Genomic DNA, 19,063 nt, shown 5'->3' with positions numbered 1-19,063 from the left:
TTGAAAAATTATATATAGAGAGAAAGGAGAAGAATGTTCTGATACTCACTGAATATGTTTGTGCTTTAAACTGTTGGTTGGACAAAACAAGTCATTTGAAGGTGTCATTCAAATGACTTGTTTTGTCCATCCAACAGTTTAAAGCACAAACATCTTCAGTTCACAATCTAATAAACACCCGTCAGACACAACATGAAACCACTGATGGGTGAAATTAAGCTCTTACAATGTTCTGCCGTGCAGCGCCGGGTTCCTGTTGGATACCACTTGACACGTATCACCCACCAATCCGCTACGTTGAGGCACAACCATGGATCAGACTCAGTTATGACCCATAGAGACATGGACACCAGCTCCCTGTAGTGTCTGGCACTGTTGGGAATCAATATTCATTATTGATTATGTATTAACATATTATTATTAATTAATACAATTATTATAGTTAATTAATGAAATGTAGGTATGATTCATTAATTAACATGAGGCACTACCCTGAAATCAGGGATCAGTAATCCAATGAGATATCTTGAAATTATGTGTCAGGTGGCATCCACATGAATGCCAGGACCCAAAGTTTCCCAGCAGAACATTGCTATGTACATCACCAATGTTGTTGACTTGAACTGTCAGTGTGTTGTGTATGTTTTATGTTGTGGCTGATCGGATATATAGTAGCAACAGATCCATACATTTGAGAAACCGGAACCACCAAATGAGGACAAGTTACTGTAATGATTATCTTGAGTTGATGAATGGTTTCAGCTCTGGTTTGCGCCATGGCTACGAGAGCTCGGCACACTGAAATGTAAGAAAAATGATGCAAATAGATGAAAAACAAACCATAGACCATAGAGAGGTGAAACCCCGTTTAGGTCTCTCCCACCTTACGTTTGCTTTCAATTAAAGTCTTAAAACAACAAAAAGGAATGCAAAAAGCTGAATCTCTGCAGTATTGTTACAACCGTATGTGTGATTGCACCCTCAGATCTCTCTAAGTGTCAGCAGACTCGTGTGTACACTGTGTGTACAGGCACATGCATGGATGAGTGTTTTTGGTGCATGTGTTCGTATGGAAATTTCTGTGTCTTTATGCAATTGGTTGCATTTTATTTAACAGTTTCTGCACTTATGAGGCACTTATTTTTTTTTTTCAAACAACATCTCCACTCTGCCATCTCCACCCTCCTCCTCGACCTCCCCTCCATCTCTCCTCTCAATAGCTGTCTTTCTCTGAAGCCATGCGGAACAAGGCCCGTTTGTCCATCACAGGAAGTGTGGGGGAGAATGGCCGCGTCTTGACGCCAGACTGCCCTAAAGCCGTGCATGCTGGCCACGCCTCCCTCCGACACCCCGGCCTTGCAGTGGTCTCCTCCGGACTGCCCTGAAAACCAAAAACACCTGCCGTGCCTTAACGACACACAGACATACAAGACTTCGACAAGGACACACGCACACATGCGCTTACATACAATCACACACATATCCTTGTCATGCGTACCAAACATACACACACACACAAAACATGCATATATACTCAGATACAGACACAATGAACACACATTCTTACACACTTGAAGACACAAACACACACTGCGCATCATCATCATCTCACGTTCCTGCTGCCATGACTTATTTTACCAGAGACAGGTGAAATACGACTGTGGAGTGAACAGTGGAGGGGAAAAAAGACAACTCTGACTATCACACTTGCCTGCAGCATTCATTTTGTTGTTTTCCTGGGAGGATACCATCCTGATATCGACAAACCGACGAGAAAGCCAGCACAGACTGACAAGAAATGAACTATGAGCTGTGAACGTGACCACGATCCCGATCATGATGATGATAGTGATAAAGATGATGATCGCAGCTGACAGTAAAAGAGAAAAAAAAGAGACAACCAAACAACTCTGTTCCCGCTCTGTCGTCATTGGACAGTGTCGGCCAACAGGCCGCACCCCTTGACAACGCCTTACTAAGACTCCAAACATTGTTTTCATCATCATCATCATCATGGTCAACGTCATCTTAACTTGCCTGCAAAGACTGAGTGCCAGGTATAATCACCCTTAGAAGACCAGAAAACTGTAACCTTGAACGTTCGGACTGTGCAAACCCGCTACTTTGCTATGGACTGTTCAAACTGAATGAAAATGCTTTCTTACTACGCATATAGAATGATTTCTCGCCCCGGAAACAGGTGAGATAATCAGCCAATGTAGAACAGAAGTAACCTCCAAAACACACACGTGTGCGGCTGAACTTGGCCACAGAATTCACAGGGGTTTGTAAAAGGAAAAAAAAAAAGCAAAACAAGCAGTAGTAATTTACAAAGTCCTTCATCAACAGCATCATCATGACTGTAGAAATGCTAAATAGCAAACCGATGATTTCTTTTTTTGCCGAGGTTTAAGGCAAAGGCGAGGTTTAAACTGTATATTCAGTGGTGGAAAGAAAAAATAAAACACGTGGGCAGATCTCATATGGCTACCGAACATAGTGCTTCTCAACCTGAACACTGGGACCTTAAAGAGACAGAGCAATACATATGTTGTATAAAACATTTGGGCTATAACCCTTTCACTTGTGGCAACAAAGTCCACATCCGTGTCCTTTTGAATCATTACAGGTTCAGCATGCTAACCAGCTAGCCCCTCGCCACTCTATACCCTAAACAACACTAACACGTGCTCTGAGCTCCCAGTGTGGGCAGAATCACAACGTATTAGATAGTTTACAGCTCGCTGCACGGTTAGCCGATCTCACGAGCAAACGGCGGTTACAATTAGTAGCAGTTAGCGGTTGCTCTGGTGACACGCCTCCCCTGAATCCAATAGGTGTCCTTTTCTTACATGTTGCACCTTTAATCCAAATATCTGGGCAAAGTTAAAGGCAAATGAAAGTTCATTATACTTTGCACTGCTCCAAGCTTTTCCACCAGCTAGGAATAGGTTTGTATGCCCAATTATGAACCGTTCTGGGCAGTTTGACCAAAAATAAATTGATTGGGAATTTGAAAAGTTGGTTCCCAAGCGGTGATTTCCTGTAACTTTAAGTGTGAATTGAAGTGTGGGTGCATTGTGCAACCACTCCCATTAAAAACGTGTTCTTGATTACAGTGGTTCCACTTGAAACTTGCAGGCAGGCTGCTCCACCTGATAGCGCCGAGAATCTTGACGGAACCGGTTCAAAGGGGGTGATAAGGTTGAGAACCACTGGTCTGTGATGTGTGTGCTTCATTTGATTTGAACTATAAAGACCCATAGGTGCAGTTTTCAGTTTCTCTACAAGTAACGACTCTGACCAGTGGTTTGGTGGCCATTTGAGATCCTCAGTCTTCTCCAGTGGCCGGGGAAAGGTATCATATCAGAAAGCTTGCTTTTTAAAAACTGTTGTAAATAACTGCGTAGCAAAACAGAACTCACTTGTCTTTTTTAATCATCTTAGATAACAATTCATTGCAATAATGAATATAAAAAGAACAATGCCACTACTTGTAATTAAGATCAAATCTTTTTTATAAATCTACATATTATATATAATACAAATGAATATATATCTATACGTCTATAGAGAGCTATAGAAAACATTGCTCACAGATTGTCAGAGGCCATGGCATACATTCTGTTATATGGCTGTTTTTTTTGATATCTTGGGAATATTGATATGCCACAGTCTTTGTGTGTCCTACTCAACACTGAATGTCCATCTGGCACTCACACGGACACACACGTAGAAACGCACGCACATCGTTGCATACACAGGGTCAGCTCAGAGTGATCACTCCAGCGCCATGAGAGGGTCGGACAAATTGATTTCTGCCTGCCCGTCTGTTTTATGAGTAGTTAGTGACTGTTTCTCATCGTCCAGCGATGTTTTTAATTTCAACATCTTCAGCTCAGGCTGCAGAGGCTCCTGAAACCGTACGGAGATGCCAGTGTTCGACACTGAAGCCCACACAGCCAGAAGGGGGAGGGAGACAATGCTGTCTGACATTTTGGAGAGTGTAGCATTTGTGTCGCAATTCATACCGCCTCAGTGCTTTTTGTTATTTGTCTTCTCACCAGATGTGAGTCAGCGACAGATTGAAATCCAGCAAGAGTTCACACAGAGCAGGGTTTGCACTTTTTGGGGACAAGATTGGATCCCGCGTGCTCAGCGAGAGCGATCAATCCTACGAAATGTTTGGAAATCTGCAATAAAAAAAGATGGCAGCCTGTTTTGGCACATCCACTCCCTGCCAGCCGTTGAGAGAGGAGATATACATTAATATCTGAGGACCAATTAGGAAATGAACAAGTTTTACATGGTTTAGCGCAGTTTTACTTCTACGTGCCAACACAATTAGCCTGGTGGTGACACTCACAAAGAGATTGTGTGGGATTTAGATATTGTGTTCTCTGCCCTGCTCAAACCATCTATTGTTAGTTTGTTTAATTCTGCTGTTGTCCTTGTTCCCTCTCTTGTTTTGTCTACCCTCCATTCTGCCTTCGTCCTTCCTACTGTAAGACAGAACTCTCTGTATAAAGTGCATCTCAGCAATGTCAAATTACTTCATTTTCAACCCTGATACACGGCAGAATAATGGTATAGAGATGAATCGAGAACTCGCGATGCCAATCGGACAATCTGAGTCTCATCTGGTCCTTTAACCCCGGATATTTGAAATCTTTTACGATGTATCTGTTACCATTTAGCGAAAAAGAAAAAAACAACAGAAGACCTTCCACTACTTTGTAAAACTCACACACGTACCTCATAATGCATCCGTCCTGCGTCAGACATATTCAAATCAAACTCAACTCGAAGACCATAAACAGAAGTATCTCAGACAGCGACCCTCCCTATGGCTAAAACAAACAACAGTTTCCTATCACTTCCTCTCAGCCCAGGGGATCACTGCAGCAGTACTGCAGCAATGAGAGAACCGGTGGAAATAGTGGGTGGATGCATTTGCGCAGAGACGCGGATCTAGCTACACTCGCCACACCAGACACCACAGGCAGTCAAACTATACATGTTACTGATGTGTTTTGTTCCGTTGCCACCTCCAACACGTGAGATTTCATGCGTCGACAGCACAAAGCGGACCGCTGGGCTGTCAACACTCTGGCTTTAACACGGCCTCTTTTCTTCCTTCGTTTCTGTCCTTCCATTTGGTTTCTTTTTCTAGTAAAACATCAATGCTGAACCTACTCCTCTCTGTGTGGTTATTTATCCTCTGATCCTGTTTCCGTTCTTGTGCGGCGCAACCAGCCTGCAGCCCTCATGCACTCCCAGATCATATAAATAATGATATTCACTGTATTGGATTGGTGTGAAATGGACCAGAAATGCAAAGCTTGTTTTGCAGCACGAGTGGGGTAAATACAGAATGCAAGAATCTGTGTTAAATCCCACAGGAAAGCAGTCAATGTGTGTGTGAAGGTTGGGTCTCTCAAATGTCGTGCTATGTGGTAACTGGAGAGGAAATTAAAAATGGATTAGCATTTAAGAAGACATATTGCATATGAGGAAAGGTGTTAGTAGTTCTTCCACAGACTATCTATCTATCATTTCTTGTTTCATCTCGTTGGAGAACAAATGCCCTTCAGCTATCTGACCTCAATATCAGGTCGATATCAGATCAATCAAGGATTTAATGCTTAACAGTTCACCATTGAACCTCCAGATGCCAATAGGTGCCAAGATAGTGACGCTGGACACCTCTCAGGCCTGTCAGCCAGTACAGGCATTTATCGAAAAAGCTAAAGTTGATCAAGCAACTAGTTACTTGCAAAAACTGAACTCTCTTAACAACAACAACAGCATAACAGCAGGCTGTAAAAACAGAAATTAGTCTGACAGAGACTCTATGAGACTATTGCTTCAAGCTAAATGTTAACATTGGTATGCTAACATGCTCACACCTGTCATGTTAACGTGCTAATGTCTAACTGTCAGTTTAGCATGTTAGCGTGCTACGTTTTTAAAAAGTTTTGTGCCAGTCTTTCAAGTAGATATTTCCATCTGGACCAAAGTGGTCGAATGAATGACTGGCACTGACCTACACCGCTGTCACTGAAGAAAATGACATTTGTTACTATATTTAAAATGATAAATTTGTAGATTTGTGACGTGGTTTCGGCTGTAAGGAGAGAAAATTACGACACAGTTTTAGTGGAGGATGACCTGGGAACCAGGTTTGATACCCTGACTGACAGAGGAGTGTCAGTGGTTCATATTTGTAGTCATACCACATCTTGACACCTTTGAGTTGTTTAAAGAACAGCAAAATGTTTAAGCCCTAACAGAGTTTTTATGTGTATCTGCTCAGTCGCTGCAGTAGCAGTTACAGGGTTAAATCCCCCACTGCTATTTTGTCGTTTGGGCTCCTTTTTTCAATCCATTGGGACCTAACACTTCTAATGCAAAGCCATCAATGACAAGCATTTCCCATTATTTCCCCTCTCACTCACTCTCACAGGCACACACACACACACACACACACACACACACACACACACGCTTACATACCATGCTGGGTTATTACTGACAAGTATTTCCCATTTGCCCCGAGATGAAGCAAAATAACAATTTCAGGGCGGCTCTGCCACCCTTTTAACCTTGCACCTTCATGTGCAAATGCACACATGTGCGCACACACACGCGGGCACGCACCTTCAATCTGCCTCTTTTATCGTCACTGCGGTGAGACAGCAGCCTTTTCACCTTTTTTTTATTTTCATTGGCTCATTTCATCTCCCCCTCCTCAGTCTGTGTCTTTCCCTCCCTCAGCTCCGCATTATCCCCCACTCTGTTCAGCCCCTCCTCATTTCTCCTCACTCTGTATTCCTCTGCTCGTTCTCTTTACCCTCCCTCCCCGTCATACTTCATTTCTCCATTTCTTTTTTTTTTTTTTTGCATCCTTCTCTCAGAGGAATACATCTCAAGCCCTGATTTCTCATCCACGGCTCCTCTCCCATCATGACCGCATTCCCAGCTCTCACTTTTTTTTCTTTGGGGCGTCTCTCATGATCGGAGAGGAAATTGAATTCCACCAGCACTCTCGGCGCAGACGGGCGGCTCAGCCCTGCATAGTTTGGTTCTGGCTGTTGCTGCTGCAGGTGGTGTTGTGGTCTGTTTATTTCAATACTGCTGGGAAGAGTGTTTACATGCTGCACACACTGAATTATAATATACACAGATGACAGAAGACATGAGATGACACGCAAAGCTGTGATTCTACAGGGCTGAATCGATAATCATATTAGTATTATCATTTTCTGACTAAATAAGAACTGAATCAGATTGTTATTGTATTTTAATGATGTTTGAGAAGTGTGGCAGAAATATCCAATGGAACAGATGACAAGTTTATTGAAAATAAAAGGATTTGTTTCAGATCTTTCACGCCCCAGGAAAAATACACACTCGCTGCTGTGCCACCAAACATTCCTTCATCTCGTGATGAATAGATTTGACAACATTAAAATGTAAACTAGGAGCCACAGCAAAAAGCTGACCCTAAATTTACAAAGTCCCTTTCTCATTATTTTCAAATCTTGGAGGAATAGTAGAGAGGCTTGGAAAACACTTCAGCGATGCCGTTATGAATGCACACCGGGTTCACTTTTTGAAAGTGGGTGCAAAAAGCAGCACATCGCCGGAGTGCTTCTTTAAAAACTACTGACAGCCTCTTAAATCCAAAGCCCAGTGGCCACAACAATATCACGTTCTCTCCCAAATGTGAGGGGTTTACTGAATATTTCAAAGATATGATAACAACATTTGGGTTGTGTAATAAACTAAAAGTTTTTGATAACTCCACCCAGTGTCAAAACATACAGCTGAAAGCGTGGCTCGCACTGAACTCGTACTTGTAGATAATGTCTTAAATCTGATTTTAAAAAATCACATTTTTGCACAGTTCTTGCTGTCCTGTATGACAAGTGCATGCAAAGCGCATCACACGCAGAGCAAAATGTGCTTCAGAAAGTGCCTGGCTTTGATGCAGGCAGGTTTTACTTCTTAACTGTATTTTTCTCCTGTCTAAACTGCAAAAGAAAATCTTCTGTAAAATGGCAACATTCAGCTGCCAGTCTGCTCACAAAGACCCCAGATCATCTCCAAGGTCCGTCCAAGGTATTTCAAACCTCACAGCACCTGGGTACACTGAATGTCAGATATGCTTTTAAGGTATTAGACCCTTTAAGTCAATGGGCAGAGACCTTTTAGCCGTACAAAGAGCGAGCTCTGGTTACCTATGGGCCGGGTGCTTTAAGTTTCTTTTTTTACTTTTTTTTTTTTATCAACGCCACCTGTCGAACAGTCGGTCAGAGGACCTGAGGGCATCTCTGTCGGTGTACAACCTTACAGCGTATTCTTAAGAGATTTATCTCTTCAGATCGGTTTCTAAAAAGATTTTCTCTCTCATTTTATTCCGCAATATCATACATCTTCTTCTAATATTAATTTGCATTTCTTTAGTAAGTAAAGAGGCGGCAATAAATGTTCATTTAAAAGTATCAGAAAGGAAATATTGTATTATTTGTTGTCTCCAGCCGTCACGTCTCAGATGGTCTACACAGCAGTCAGTCGAGTTGCTGCAGCCCTCCAGAGTTGAGGGATCCCTTTTCATGACAATATAGTGGATTTTCACACCAGCTCTAAATCCATACAGAGCTGAGGAAGAGCCTTTTATGTATAGCTTTCATCTCACGGGCAGACAACAAACCCTTAGATTGAAAAATACTCAGCCTCTGTGATTCGATCTGCCTGCTTTGAGTCTCTGCCTGCGTGTGTGTGCGTGTGTGTGAGAGAGACAATCTGTAGGAGCTCAGGTGATTTAGACATCTCACGTATGGCTTTGTATTCTTTACTGACATCTCACACAGTTCAGTTCGGAGTCTTGGCTCCCGTTTTCCGGCAGAAAACTTCCCCGTCCGCGCTTTCATGCCTGCATGATGCAGATAAACAATTTAAATACGAACTGCAAAGAATGGCACGAGTGTCACTGGGTTACATCAGCTCCACTGAAATCCTCAAAAATGGACTCTTAAGAGATGCAGCGTTACGCTCTCAAAGTAATGTTTTTTACGCTCGTCTCTTATTAGGCTGCATTGATCCAGGGAACTCCTGATGGGCTCGCTGAGGAGCATCAATACAGAGGAGACGCACAAATGTAATCATCTTCTTATTCTCTTTTAGCATAATTCTTCAAAGGCAATGCTGAGAATAAAAGGCGCGAGAGAGACCACAGAGGCAGCTCATCAAAGGCAGCACTTTGGGGTAAAATGTTGTAACATAGATTTTATTCAGCTCTGATCATTACAAACTGCGTCTGGAAGTCACATTTGTTTTCTTCAACAAACTTTTATCCACCACAGATGCACAGCGACAGAGTAAGAAAGCACAACCAATATGTAAAACACAGACAGTTGATTTGTGTTAGACACACAGTAACATACATTACATTTGTGCTTGATTTGTCTCGTTTTTGGACAATGCAGCAGAATTACAGCAGCATATTGCTGCCACGCCATAAACCAGATATTTTCTCACCATTTAAAAAATATATTTTCATGACCTGTTGACAAATGAGGCCCCGCTGTCACATCTGATTCTGCTCTCTTGTTGGGTGTTCACAAAGTGTGATCTTGACGAAGCTGGAGGGGAAATGTACTTTATGGTTCTAACTCCATTTCTGCTTTTGCTCTTCTTTATACCTTTATATTATGTCATTCATTTTTTACTATTATTATTATTATCATTATTTTACTGTTATACTGAACCGTCCTTTGGCTGCTGTGATGCACAGATTTCCTTTGTTTGCGGTACTAATAAAGGAATGTCTGATTCTAATTACTACACAAACAACATTACAGAGGAAAGAGGGGAACATAAGACAGAGAACCAGAGTCTCTGGTGAGTGCTGAGTTAAGTGAAAGTTTAAACACACACACACACACACCCTAGATATGTACCATGGCTCACTAGCTTACAGTTTATGTAATCTTTTTTTGTTTGTTTGTTTTAATGAGAAATGATCATGCTATTACAGCAAACTTATCACAACATCACAAGAATCTTTTTTTGTGTTACAACAATATTAACCTCATGATCATAAAAACTTTATTCATGTAGCACCTTTAAAATGTTATGAATTCACAAAGTGCTTTGACAGACAAAGCAAAAGCAGGAAACTCGGGAAATCAGCAAAACAAAATAAACACCTGGCGGTCAAGCCAAACAGGAGGAGGATTTAAAACAAGAATGCAAAACAAAATGGCCACATGAAAAGTCTAAAGTCACATATAAGCAATACAAATAAAAGGGGAAAAAAGGAAAATAAGAAGACGACATCTTATCAGAGGAATTAGAAACAGGTAAAAAAGATTAAGAACAGTGGAAAGATTAAAAGGAGTAAAGAAGAGGACGTCGCATAAAAATAAGTCTATAAATGTGGGTTTTAAGAAGTGACTTTTAAAAAGTGACAAAATTTGTGAGCCCTGCTGGCAAAAGCACAGTCACCTTCAGATTCAAGCCTTAACTTGGGAACAACCAGAAGAGCCAATGCTGCAAAGAGGCTCACATGGGGTCAATATTTCTGCTATCTTGGGGCAAGACTCGGGTGAAAAGTTACCAGTAAAATCCTAAAATGGATTCTCTATCAGACAGGTAGCTGATGGAGAGAAGTCAGAATTGGCGTGATGTGATATTCTCCCTTAGAGGCAATGAGAAGTTATCACATGAAACATTTTAAATTATAATACGATAATATGACGAAAAATACCTTGTGACAACATAAAACATCTTGTGTTGTAAGATTCATGTTATAACAAGACAAGTTTCTAGTCACAGGATGATCAGTTTGTATTTCGTAATAACATGAAAATAACCTTGAAATCTTACGATGCATTTTTCTTTTTCTGGCATGGCAGCAACGTGTTTTCATACAGAACAGTAGCCGGCAACGTTTTCACAGTATATTTCTCAGTACAACAGGATTTAAAATAGACACTGAAAGAAAACCATTAAAAGTAGTATTTCTCTTTAATTTTTCTGGCATGCACACCAAACCTCCGGCAGCTGCAGATCGCAGACGCTCAGGCTCTTTTCCAAGTTTTTCCACGTCGCAAAATATCATTTACATGGTAATGCTTGTGACTTTGTACATTTATTTACTGACATACCAACTAATATTTTCATCTTTTTTTTTCAGATATTGTAACTTGTCACTGCTGGGAGAGCACAGGTGTGGACAATAAAACGAAGAAATGAGTTTGGTGGCCCTGGTGTTGTGCAGGCTGGCTCGCTGGGACAAGTCGAAATGTCAAAATTGAATGTAAAAAGTCAAAAGCATTACAAACTATATTTCCACACGAGCACTTAACAGGAAAAATTAGATAACACACACATCTCTGTGTACTTGTCACTGTTGTGAGAGCTTCTGTTTTTTTTCATAAATACATAGTTAAGCACCCATGCAGTGGATTAACTGGCACTGTTTGGTGCATAAATGCAGAGTAAGACATCGTGATGATTCCATCCTTCTTTCCCACATTTCTACACAAGAGTCGAACGTGTTGCGTTCGCACTCCAGCATTTAATGTCCCGTACACTGCACATTTGGTGCATTAGACGTGGCACTGAGCAGATGTTACAACTTGTCACGTTGTAAATCAGAAGGTGTACAGGGCTGCGCGTGCCAGGCAAATCCTGGATTTTATCATCGCATCTTTTTTTTTTTTTTGTCCCTTTGCGCGTTTTATGAAGACATCATAAGGCACTGCTTTATCATGACGGTCATAAACATGCCAGCCCTCCATCTCCAGTCTCCTCCTTGGCAAAATCCCAGTGATCATTAAAGTGCCTCACACCTTCCCAAAGGACACGTGTGTGGTAAAGTTGATAAGGGAGCAGCTGCTGATGCGAATTCTCTTAATCCAGGATGTTTTCAGAGTTAAATGTTCCACTGGGAGCTGGTGAGAGTCTTAATGTATTTATCACTTTCTTACTGCTTCTCTCTCTTTTGAGTTCGTCCCTCAATGGCTCTGATGATCTTTGTGTAGCTGCATTCTCTCCTTCTCCACTTGGAGGCGCTCTCTCTCAATCTGCAGTCTGCCCGCCTCGAATTTAAAGAACTGCAGCCTCTCCTTCTCCAGCAGCAGCCTCTCCTTCTCCAGCTTCAGCTTTTCGGTCTCCAGATCCACCACCGACATCCAGCCTTTACCTTCCCTCTCCCTCTCCCTCTGCCCGTCGTGGGTGGAGGACAAGGAGGGCGTGGAGGACGAGGGCGGGCCTTGTTGTGGCGGCAGGTTAAAGGAGGAGTCGACGTGCTCCGATTGGCTGAGGAGCTGAAGCCTCAGTCTCTCCCTCTCCACCTGCAGCCTCTCTCTGTCCAGCTGCAGTCGTTCCCTCTCCACCTCCATGTAACGGAGTCGCTCCTTCTCCACCGCCAGACGATCCTTCTCCACCACCAGGCGTTCCGTTTCCACAGCCAGACGCTGTTTCTCCAGCTCCAGTCGCTGTTTCTCAGCAGCCACCAGGAACCCCGGCCCCATGTTGTCGTGATTGTTTAGTCCGCCCGGTATCGCCATCAGGCCTCCAGCGAGCGGCAGGTCTCTGGTGAAGGTGGAGGTCGGTGCCTTGGAGGAGCTGAGCAGGTCGTCGTGGGAGTAAACATCCCCAATGTGCCCCTCGCCACGGGACTCAATGTCGCTGAGCAGGGAGGGGAAGTCGTCCTCATCTATTTCTCCGTCTCCCACGTCGCCATCGGCATCCAGCTAGAGGGACAGAGTGACATCATTAAAGGGGCACGCCACCTGATTTTACACATACAGTTGTGGGGGGGAAAGCAGTTGCATAATGTGTCCATGGAAGGAATTTTTTTTTTTTTACAGATCCTGATAAAATAACCCTGATGAAAGACAACAAAGCATTATGGGAAATAGTCTCCAGTGTTTTTGGAGCTTAACCCAAACTAGAGATTCAGGATATTTATGTCTCTGCAGCTTCCACTGATCTTATCCAGCTTCAGTACTGTCACTGAACACAATTAAGAGCTTTATGTGTGAGGATATAAAGGTTTTTCAGTCAGATTAAAGGGACATTTCACCCAGAAATCACAAATACATACATTTTTACTCTCACCTGTGCTATTTGGCTATATGGATCTATTCTGATGTGAGTCTCCTACATCAAACTGCTCACAGCAAGGCCTGTGGATTATCTTGAGTAACAGAGTTGTGATCTGCGATGAGCTGGCAATTCATCCTGGGTGAACCCTGGCCTATGCCCATTGTGTGAAACTGGATTTGGCCCCAATAAGCCCCGCAGCACCTTAGGGGGAAACAGCAACATCCCGCGACCCTCACGGATTAAGCGGAAAGAAAACGAAACGAAACGAAGCAGAGTTGTGATGTCTCAAAGGACACGTTGCTGTTAAGTGCTCCGAGTTTATGTTTTTGGCACTTGGAGCACCACAAGCCGAGTGAAACATCTGGTTTCATTATGCTGGAGAGAAGGCAGACTTCTCTACAGCTGATCTCTCAAAGATTTTGCAACTCACACCCAAACAATCCAAATGGACGAACAGCACTACAGGTAAGATAAAGTGTATGTATTTTAATATGGGGTTAACTTCCCTTTAAGGCAGTATTACATACAGTAGCTCATATCGAGCCATAGAGATCTGTTTGTTAAACCATTTACACGCCAAAACAATAAGACTCCAACTGAGGCCTTGATGTGATCATGTCGTGGTCTGACACACAAAACTGTTACCTCGATTCCTGCTGCAGACTATCTGGCTGCTGAAATGAAGAACTTTAATCGTCTGGATACAGTTTAATAACACCGTTAAGAAATAAGGCGGAAGATTGGATCGCGGAATTGTTGTGTGATAATTTTGGAACATCGTAAGTGGACGGCTACCGCAGTGTGAGCAGGTCTTGATCTGATCTGAAAACAGACGTTAATGCAATCAGAGAAAAGTAGAGCACTTAAAATATCGCCTTCAAATTAAACCCTAATGAATTGACACACACTTAATTTAAATTCATCGCTACCTTGTGAACCTACAGGAGCCCAATCAAAAGGCCGGATTAAGAGGAGCCACTTGAGCGACATTATGCGGCAGAATAATCACAGCAATATGTTAAACATAGCTGCCTGGGCTGATGAGGACATTAATGAAGCTAATTAACACATTAGCAAATACTTGCATGTCGAGATAGGCTACTTGTCCTCTCATAACATGAACAGTGATATTATGAGCATGAAGGTGCGGAAATCATTCCGTCATCAATTACATGCAAATTTAATTAACAGACTCTGAGGTTAAATCAGAATATCTGATCTACAGAGGGCACGTGGTGTCAGAGCACAGCTTCTCTCTCATACTGTCATGGTACACACACTGTCACTACTGTGGCGCCGCTGTAGAGATGATGACTTTCTGCTTCTTACTCTGTATTCACCCATGTCGTCCTCCGTTTTCACACTCGGCGGCGCCATCATGGCCTGCCCGCTCAGCTCACCGACGGCCGGCAGCTCCGGCCAGTCGCAGTGACAGTCTTTCGGGAGGCCTGAGAGGTCAAGCAGCTGGTCACACTCGGAACCCAGAGAAGCTGCCTCGGGCTCAGGAGACGACTGCTCATACTCAGTCTTCAGGGCCACAGACGAAGAGGAGGAGGAGGAGAAAGAGAGCTCGGCCTGAAGCTGTTTTCTCTTCATCAGGGCCCGCCAGTCCAGGTAACGACGCTTCACCTGTGCAAGAGGTCAGGAGGGAAAAGAGATAGTGCGTAGAACTAAAAATCTGGGACTATGATTTAAATGCATATCCTGAAAGAGTCCAGAAAGTACTTGAACGTCTCAAGACACGATTTCTTGCTGTAAATTCAGCTTTTGTTGCTGTTTCATAAGCTGAAATGATGTTCCTGGTTCATCGCTAATCATGATGTTGCAGGAGCAACCTCTACAGGAGTTGCAAAGCTAAGACATCACAGCAGCCTGATTGGCAAGTTGTAACAATGCTGTAACGATGTTGTAATAATGTTGTAACAATGGTCCAGCACGGCAATATCAGACACGTGAGAAATCTTATCGAAGACATGGACTCACTTCAGCAGCGGTGCGCAGCTCTCCCTCCCCCAGTGAGTTGACACCTCGCGCCACCTCCTCCCATGCCTGTCTCTTCAGCTCATTAATGGCCGTGTTCTGTTCACACGCAGAGAGAAAGAGAAAGATGAAAAACAACATTTAGATTGTTTCATTCAAACAATCCTGTCGAGGCTTTTGTAGCGACTGCATTGCATTGCGGTGAGTGAAGTGACACTAACAGGTCTGTCTAAACAGGTCAGCAATGCAGATTCCAGTAAAAATAGAGAAATGCAGGTTTTCCAATAAATACAAAGCCGCCACGTCTGTAAAACAATAAATCCTCTGGTCTACATGATCATTTTTGAAGCCAATACCATTAGTGACGTGTAAAACTTTTAGATGATGATACATCAGCTGATAGGATTATTTTTTCCATAAACACATAAAAAAAGAAAAAAACACATTTGTTTTTCATAGGACTTTGACCATGATGTGCGCTGAGTGAGATATCTTGCGGTTGTACAATGAACAGTGTCAGTGCTCTCTGGTGGACAATGGAGATAATGGAAATGCTGCTTCTAAATTATTTCTGTACTGTTCATTTTACCGCAGCATACAGAATGTTTATTTCAATGTATCTACTGATGTCAGCCAATATATGACCCAGATGATTGATCAGTCTGGGTTAAAGTTGCCTCATTATGTGTTTGGGTTTTTTTTTTAGTAATGACTTGCTTTTTGGTCGAGCATTTCAGCTAATTGTGTCCAAGTCCCTTAAGACAAATCTGTCATATCGAGTATTAATCATTTACCTTTTCATACATTTTACAAGAGCATACAAAGAGTTGCTAATTGGATAAGACAATAAGACTGGAGAGTTTGCTAATCGCTTTGTGCTCCTGTTTTCATCCTGCTGTTGATCTCTCGTACTCGGCTCACACTTCAGAGCACAGAGATGACAGATAACAGTTTCTCTGTCAACACGTTTTGGGAATAAATGCATGTGAGAATGAGGAGAAAGGCAGCATGTCAGCAGCATGGCTTGATATTGTTTTCACTGTCAATCATTTCCAGTCAGATGTTTGGCCTGGAATGTGTCAGGAAATGGAAAAATGTCGATCGGTGTGATTCCAAAAGGTTGCCGTGTTTTGTCCAGTGATGTTCAGTTTACTGTCATAGAGAAGTGGAGAAATCAGAAAATAGCTAGCTAGCTTAGTTAACAGAAGAAGAAGAAGAAGAGATCTACACCTGCTGTCTGGAGAACAACACGTCCCTCCTCTTGTGGATCTCCCTGATGAGAGTCTGTGTTTCTCTCACGCTGTAGTTGCTCTTCCTCTTCCTCTTCAGATGCTTCATCTGCAGGAAATCCAGTTTGGCAGCAAGGAAGTGGGCAGAAACCCCAGAAACACAAGGAGAGACAAACAGAGACGAGGAGAGACAACTGGGGGAAAATAAGCAAGAAGGTATAGAAGGAAAAATAGATAAAATAAAGAGATGAGGGGGCGAAATTGGAAACAAGAGTTTCAAAGAGAGATAGATCAAGGGTCAGATTAAAGGTGGGTTTCGGTCCTCAGACGGAGAAGACATGCGTTTGGTGTAAAGGTCAGTTCATGTCCAGCAGAGGAGCTTTCCTTCAAAAGCACAGCAGTTTCCGTCTGGGAGGAATCCCTCGCTGTGAAGTCTTCCACATGGGCGAATGATCCCAGCTGCTACACTCGATGCTGGCTCTGTGAGACCTGAAGTTGTGGAAACATCAGGTGAAGAAGAAGAAGTGTGTGTAGCCGCAGAGGTCAGCTGGTTGGCCTGAAGAACAAATCATCAAAAGCCTTCTTCCTCTTTTTTTTTTTTTGACCCAGTTTGAGCGGAGGGTTCACTTTTTGCAGTGAAGAGGCCCTGATGTGATGTAGGTAAGGCCACAGAGAAATACAGAAGACAACAGGCAGGCTTTTCCACCTGTGTTTCCTGGCCTGGACTGCTGCCAGGTGAGCTTACACAGGTAAGCATCACAGGCTGAAAAGGTTCTGCAGTCTTCCTGTAGGTACACAGAGAGTAGTTTTCTTTATTGATATACATGCAGCAGTGTTTGAGGACTGATGTACAGTTGGCCTTGCAGCACACTTGTGTGGTATCAACAGGAAGGAGAGATGTTGAATATGGAGAAACTGAGTTACAGTGTTACCACAAATACTGAGACAGCCACCAGTGACTAAAATGTTTAATAACATTTGAACGACTAATCTTGTCACGATGCCTAAAAAACTCACATAAAGTGAAGTTGCTTAGCGTTTCACATCTGGCTGGGACATTCAGGGGCTCTGTAGTGAATGTGATTATGCCATTACGTTCCGCAGCACTGATCTGTCAAAGAAACCTACACAGCTTCTTCCTCCTGGCCAACGGAGACAACGCTTGTTGCCAAATTACTTGTTGTTCTGGTTCAGTAGATAATATATTTCTCTCAATAAAATCACTTTTCCTTCACTGTACTCTGTTATGATTAAATTACTTTTCTATTTTCTCTTTGGAAAGGTCAGATGGAAAGAAAAGTTCATTTTAATGTAAAAAAGAATACAGTTCTTTTTGAGGTTGCAGCAAATTATCCTTCTTAAGCTAGAACGCGATATGGGAGTTGATGGTTAACATACTGTGTACCGTACTGAATTTTACTATAATATTGTTATTAAAGATACTGTAGACAGGACATATGTCAAGTTTTAATCATGTTTCATGTCTGTCAGGATGTGACTTTTGAAATTATGATAAAGCATTTGCTCAAATGACAGACAAAAAAAAAATTGTCTTCATCCCTTTAAGGGCCGTTGTATAATTCTGTTACAACAATTGTATGACACTGTGATATTTTCACGGATGCTATCTGTACCACAGAAAATCACAGTGCAATTTTATTTATATAGATAATTTGGTACATTAATGCATTCTTAGACCAAGCTAATCTTAAATGGGAGCTTAAAAGAGCCTTTAGGTTCACAAATGATGCCAAATGGTGACAGCTAAAACAGGGTAGGAAAAAAATACATACATACAGGGGGGTCAGCCACCCCATAACCTATCTGGCTCTTTAAGGGTTATGTAAATAAATTAGCTATGTAATACACAGTATTACATACATGTGAACTGTAATCAGTTAGTCTGTCACTTTATTTTGAATGAGAAAAGCAGACATGTTTTTAATTGTAGTCATCTGACTTCTGTTTGTATGGGAATCATTTTTTAAAATACTTGGTGTTCTGAGTAATGGATCTCTCATTAACATTAACATTGACATTACATATCTGCTAATATAGAGAAATGCAGATTTAGAGATGTGTATTGGTGAATATATGTTGACACCAAAGCAACACTGCTGATGTTTCAATTCTCTCTGCAGCACATTAACCTGTTATCAGATGGTTATCACCCCTCCTCAGTGGCTATTATAAGCAGAGAGTACACTTTAACATAGTGTGTCTTTTGCGTGTATTTTCTGCTTTAAAAAAAGCAATATATGCATTTAATGTATAAAATGAGAATATAGCCTTATAAAAATATACATGATTTTGAATTTCTGTTCATCCAGTATGCGTTTCTTCTGTTAGTCCACATGCAGTAAAATTCTAGGTAAAGCCTTTCTGAATCTTTCTCAAGCATTTCTTGTAAAAAGACAAACAAAAAAAACAAAAAAAACAAAACGTTTTCTTCCCGAGGTATAGTAGCTTCAAGATAGCAGTCACATTTTCTAACCAGACGAGTGAATCACAGTTTCCCACATCACACACAGAAATATAATGTCGACCATCTTCCCGCCGCCTACAATAAAACGATATGTGTAGTAGATTATACAGAAAACTCACCTTAAGCACACAGATGCACTGCAATCAAAACAACATCATAGAGGAACAATTTAAATGCTGCTTTCACGTGTAACTCGGAAAACTGGTGTTTTCCGAGCTTTCGAGCTCTAAATATGAGTGTGTTGTTG

General features: G+C 42.1%; 2 protein-coding genes across 7 annotated transcripts in view; one reads left to right on the top strand and one right to left on the bottom strand.

Moving 5' to 3' along the window:
• The window catches only part of gria4a (glutamate receptor, ionotropic, AMPA 4a), a 116,692-nt gene extending 111,501 nt beyond the window's left edge, over positions 1-5,191 (top strand). For 2 of the 4 annotated variants that reach the window (XM_037074025.1, XM_037074015.1), the window contains exon 18: positions 1,221-5,191. In XM_037074025.1, the coding sequence (XP_036929920.1) occupies positions 1,221-1,385 (165 nt within the window). In that variant the 3' untranslated portion in view covers positions 1,386-5,191. The remainder of the gene's footprint in view (positions 1-1,220) is intronic. The other 2 variants (XM_037074044.1, XM_037074034.1) reach the window with 1 other exon arrangement.
• Positions 5,192-9,277: 4,086 nt separating this feature from the next.
• On the bottom strand, positions 9,278-19,059 carry msantd4 (Myb/SANT-like DNA-binding domain containing 4 with coiled-coils). Of its 3 annotated transcripts, none has more exons than XM_037118068.1 (5): positions 18,936-19,059; positions 16,333-17,116; positions 15,106-15,201; positions 14,452-14,751; positions 9,278-12,767 (listed from the first exon to the last, which is right to left on the bottom strand). In XM_037118068.1, exons 2-5 carry the CDS (start codon positions 16,438-16,440, stop codon positions 12,027-12,029), a joined length of 1,245 nt encoding a protein of 414 aa, XP_036973963.1. In that variant the 5' UTR covers positions 16,441-17,116; positions 18,936-19,059; the 3' UTR covers positions 9,278-12,026. The 3 variants fall into 3 exon arrangements, with proteins under 3 accessions (XP_036973963.1, XP_036973970.1, XP_036973979.1); XM_037118075.1 differs by having other exon boundaries at positions 16,333-16,820; positions 18,936-19,015; XM_037118084.1 differs by having other exon boundaries at positions 16,333-16,525; positions 18,936-19,003.
• Positions 19,060-19,063: the final 4 nt, after the last annotated feature.

Source organism: Acanthopagrus latus, chromosome 2 (assembly GCF_904848185.1).
Source record: "Acanthopagrus latus isolate v.2019 chromosome 2, fAcaLat1.1, whole genome shotgun sequence".
In the NCBI taxonomy this organism is placed as follows: Eukaryota; Metazoa; Chordata; class Actinopteri; order Spariformes; family Sparidae; genus Acanthopagrus; species Acanthopagrus latus.
Note: the sequence above shows the minus strand (reverse complement) of the source record. Positions and strands in the feature narration are given on the sequence as shown.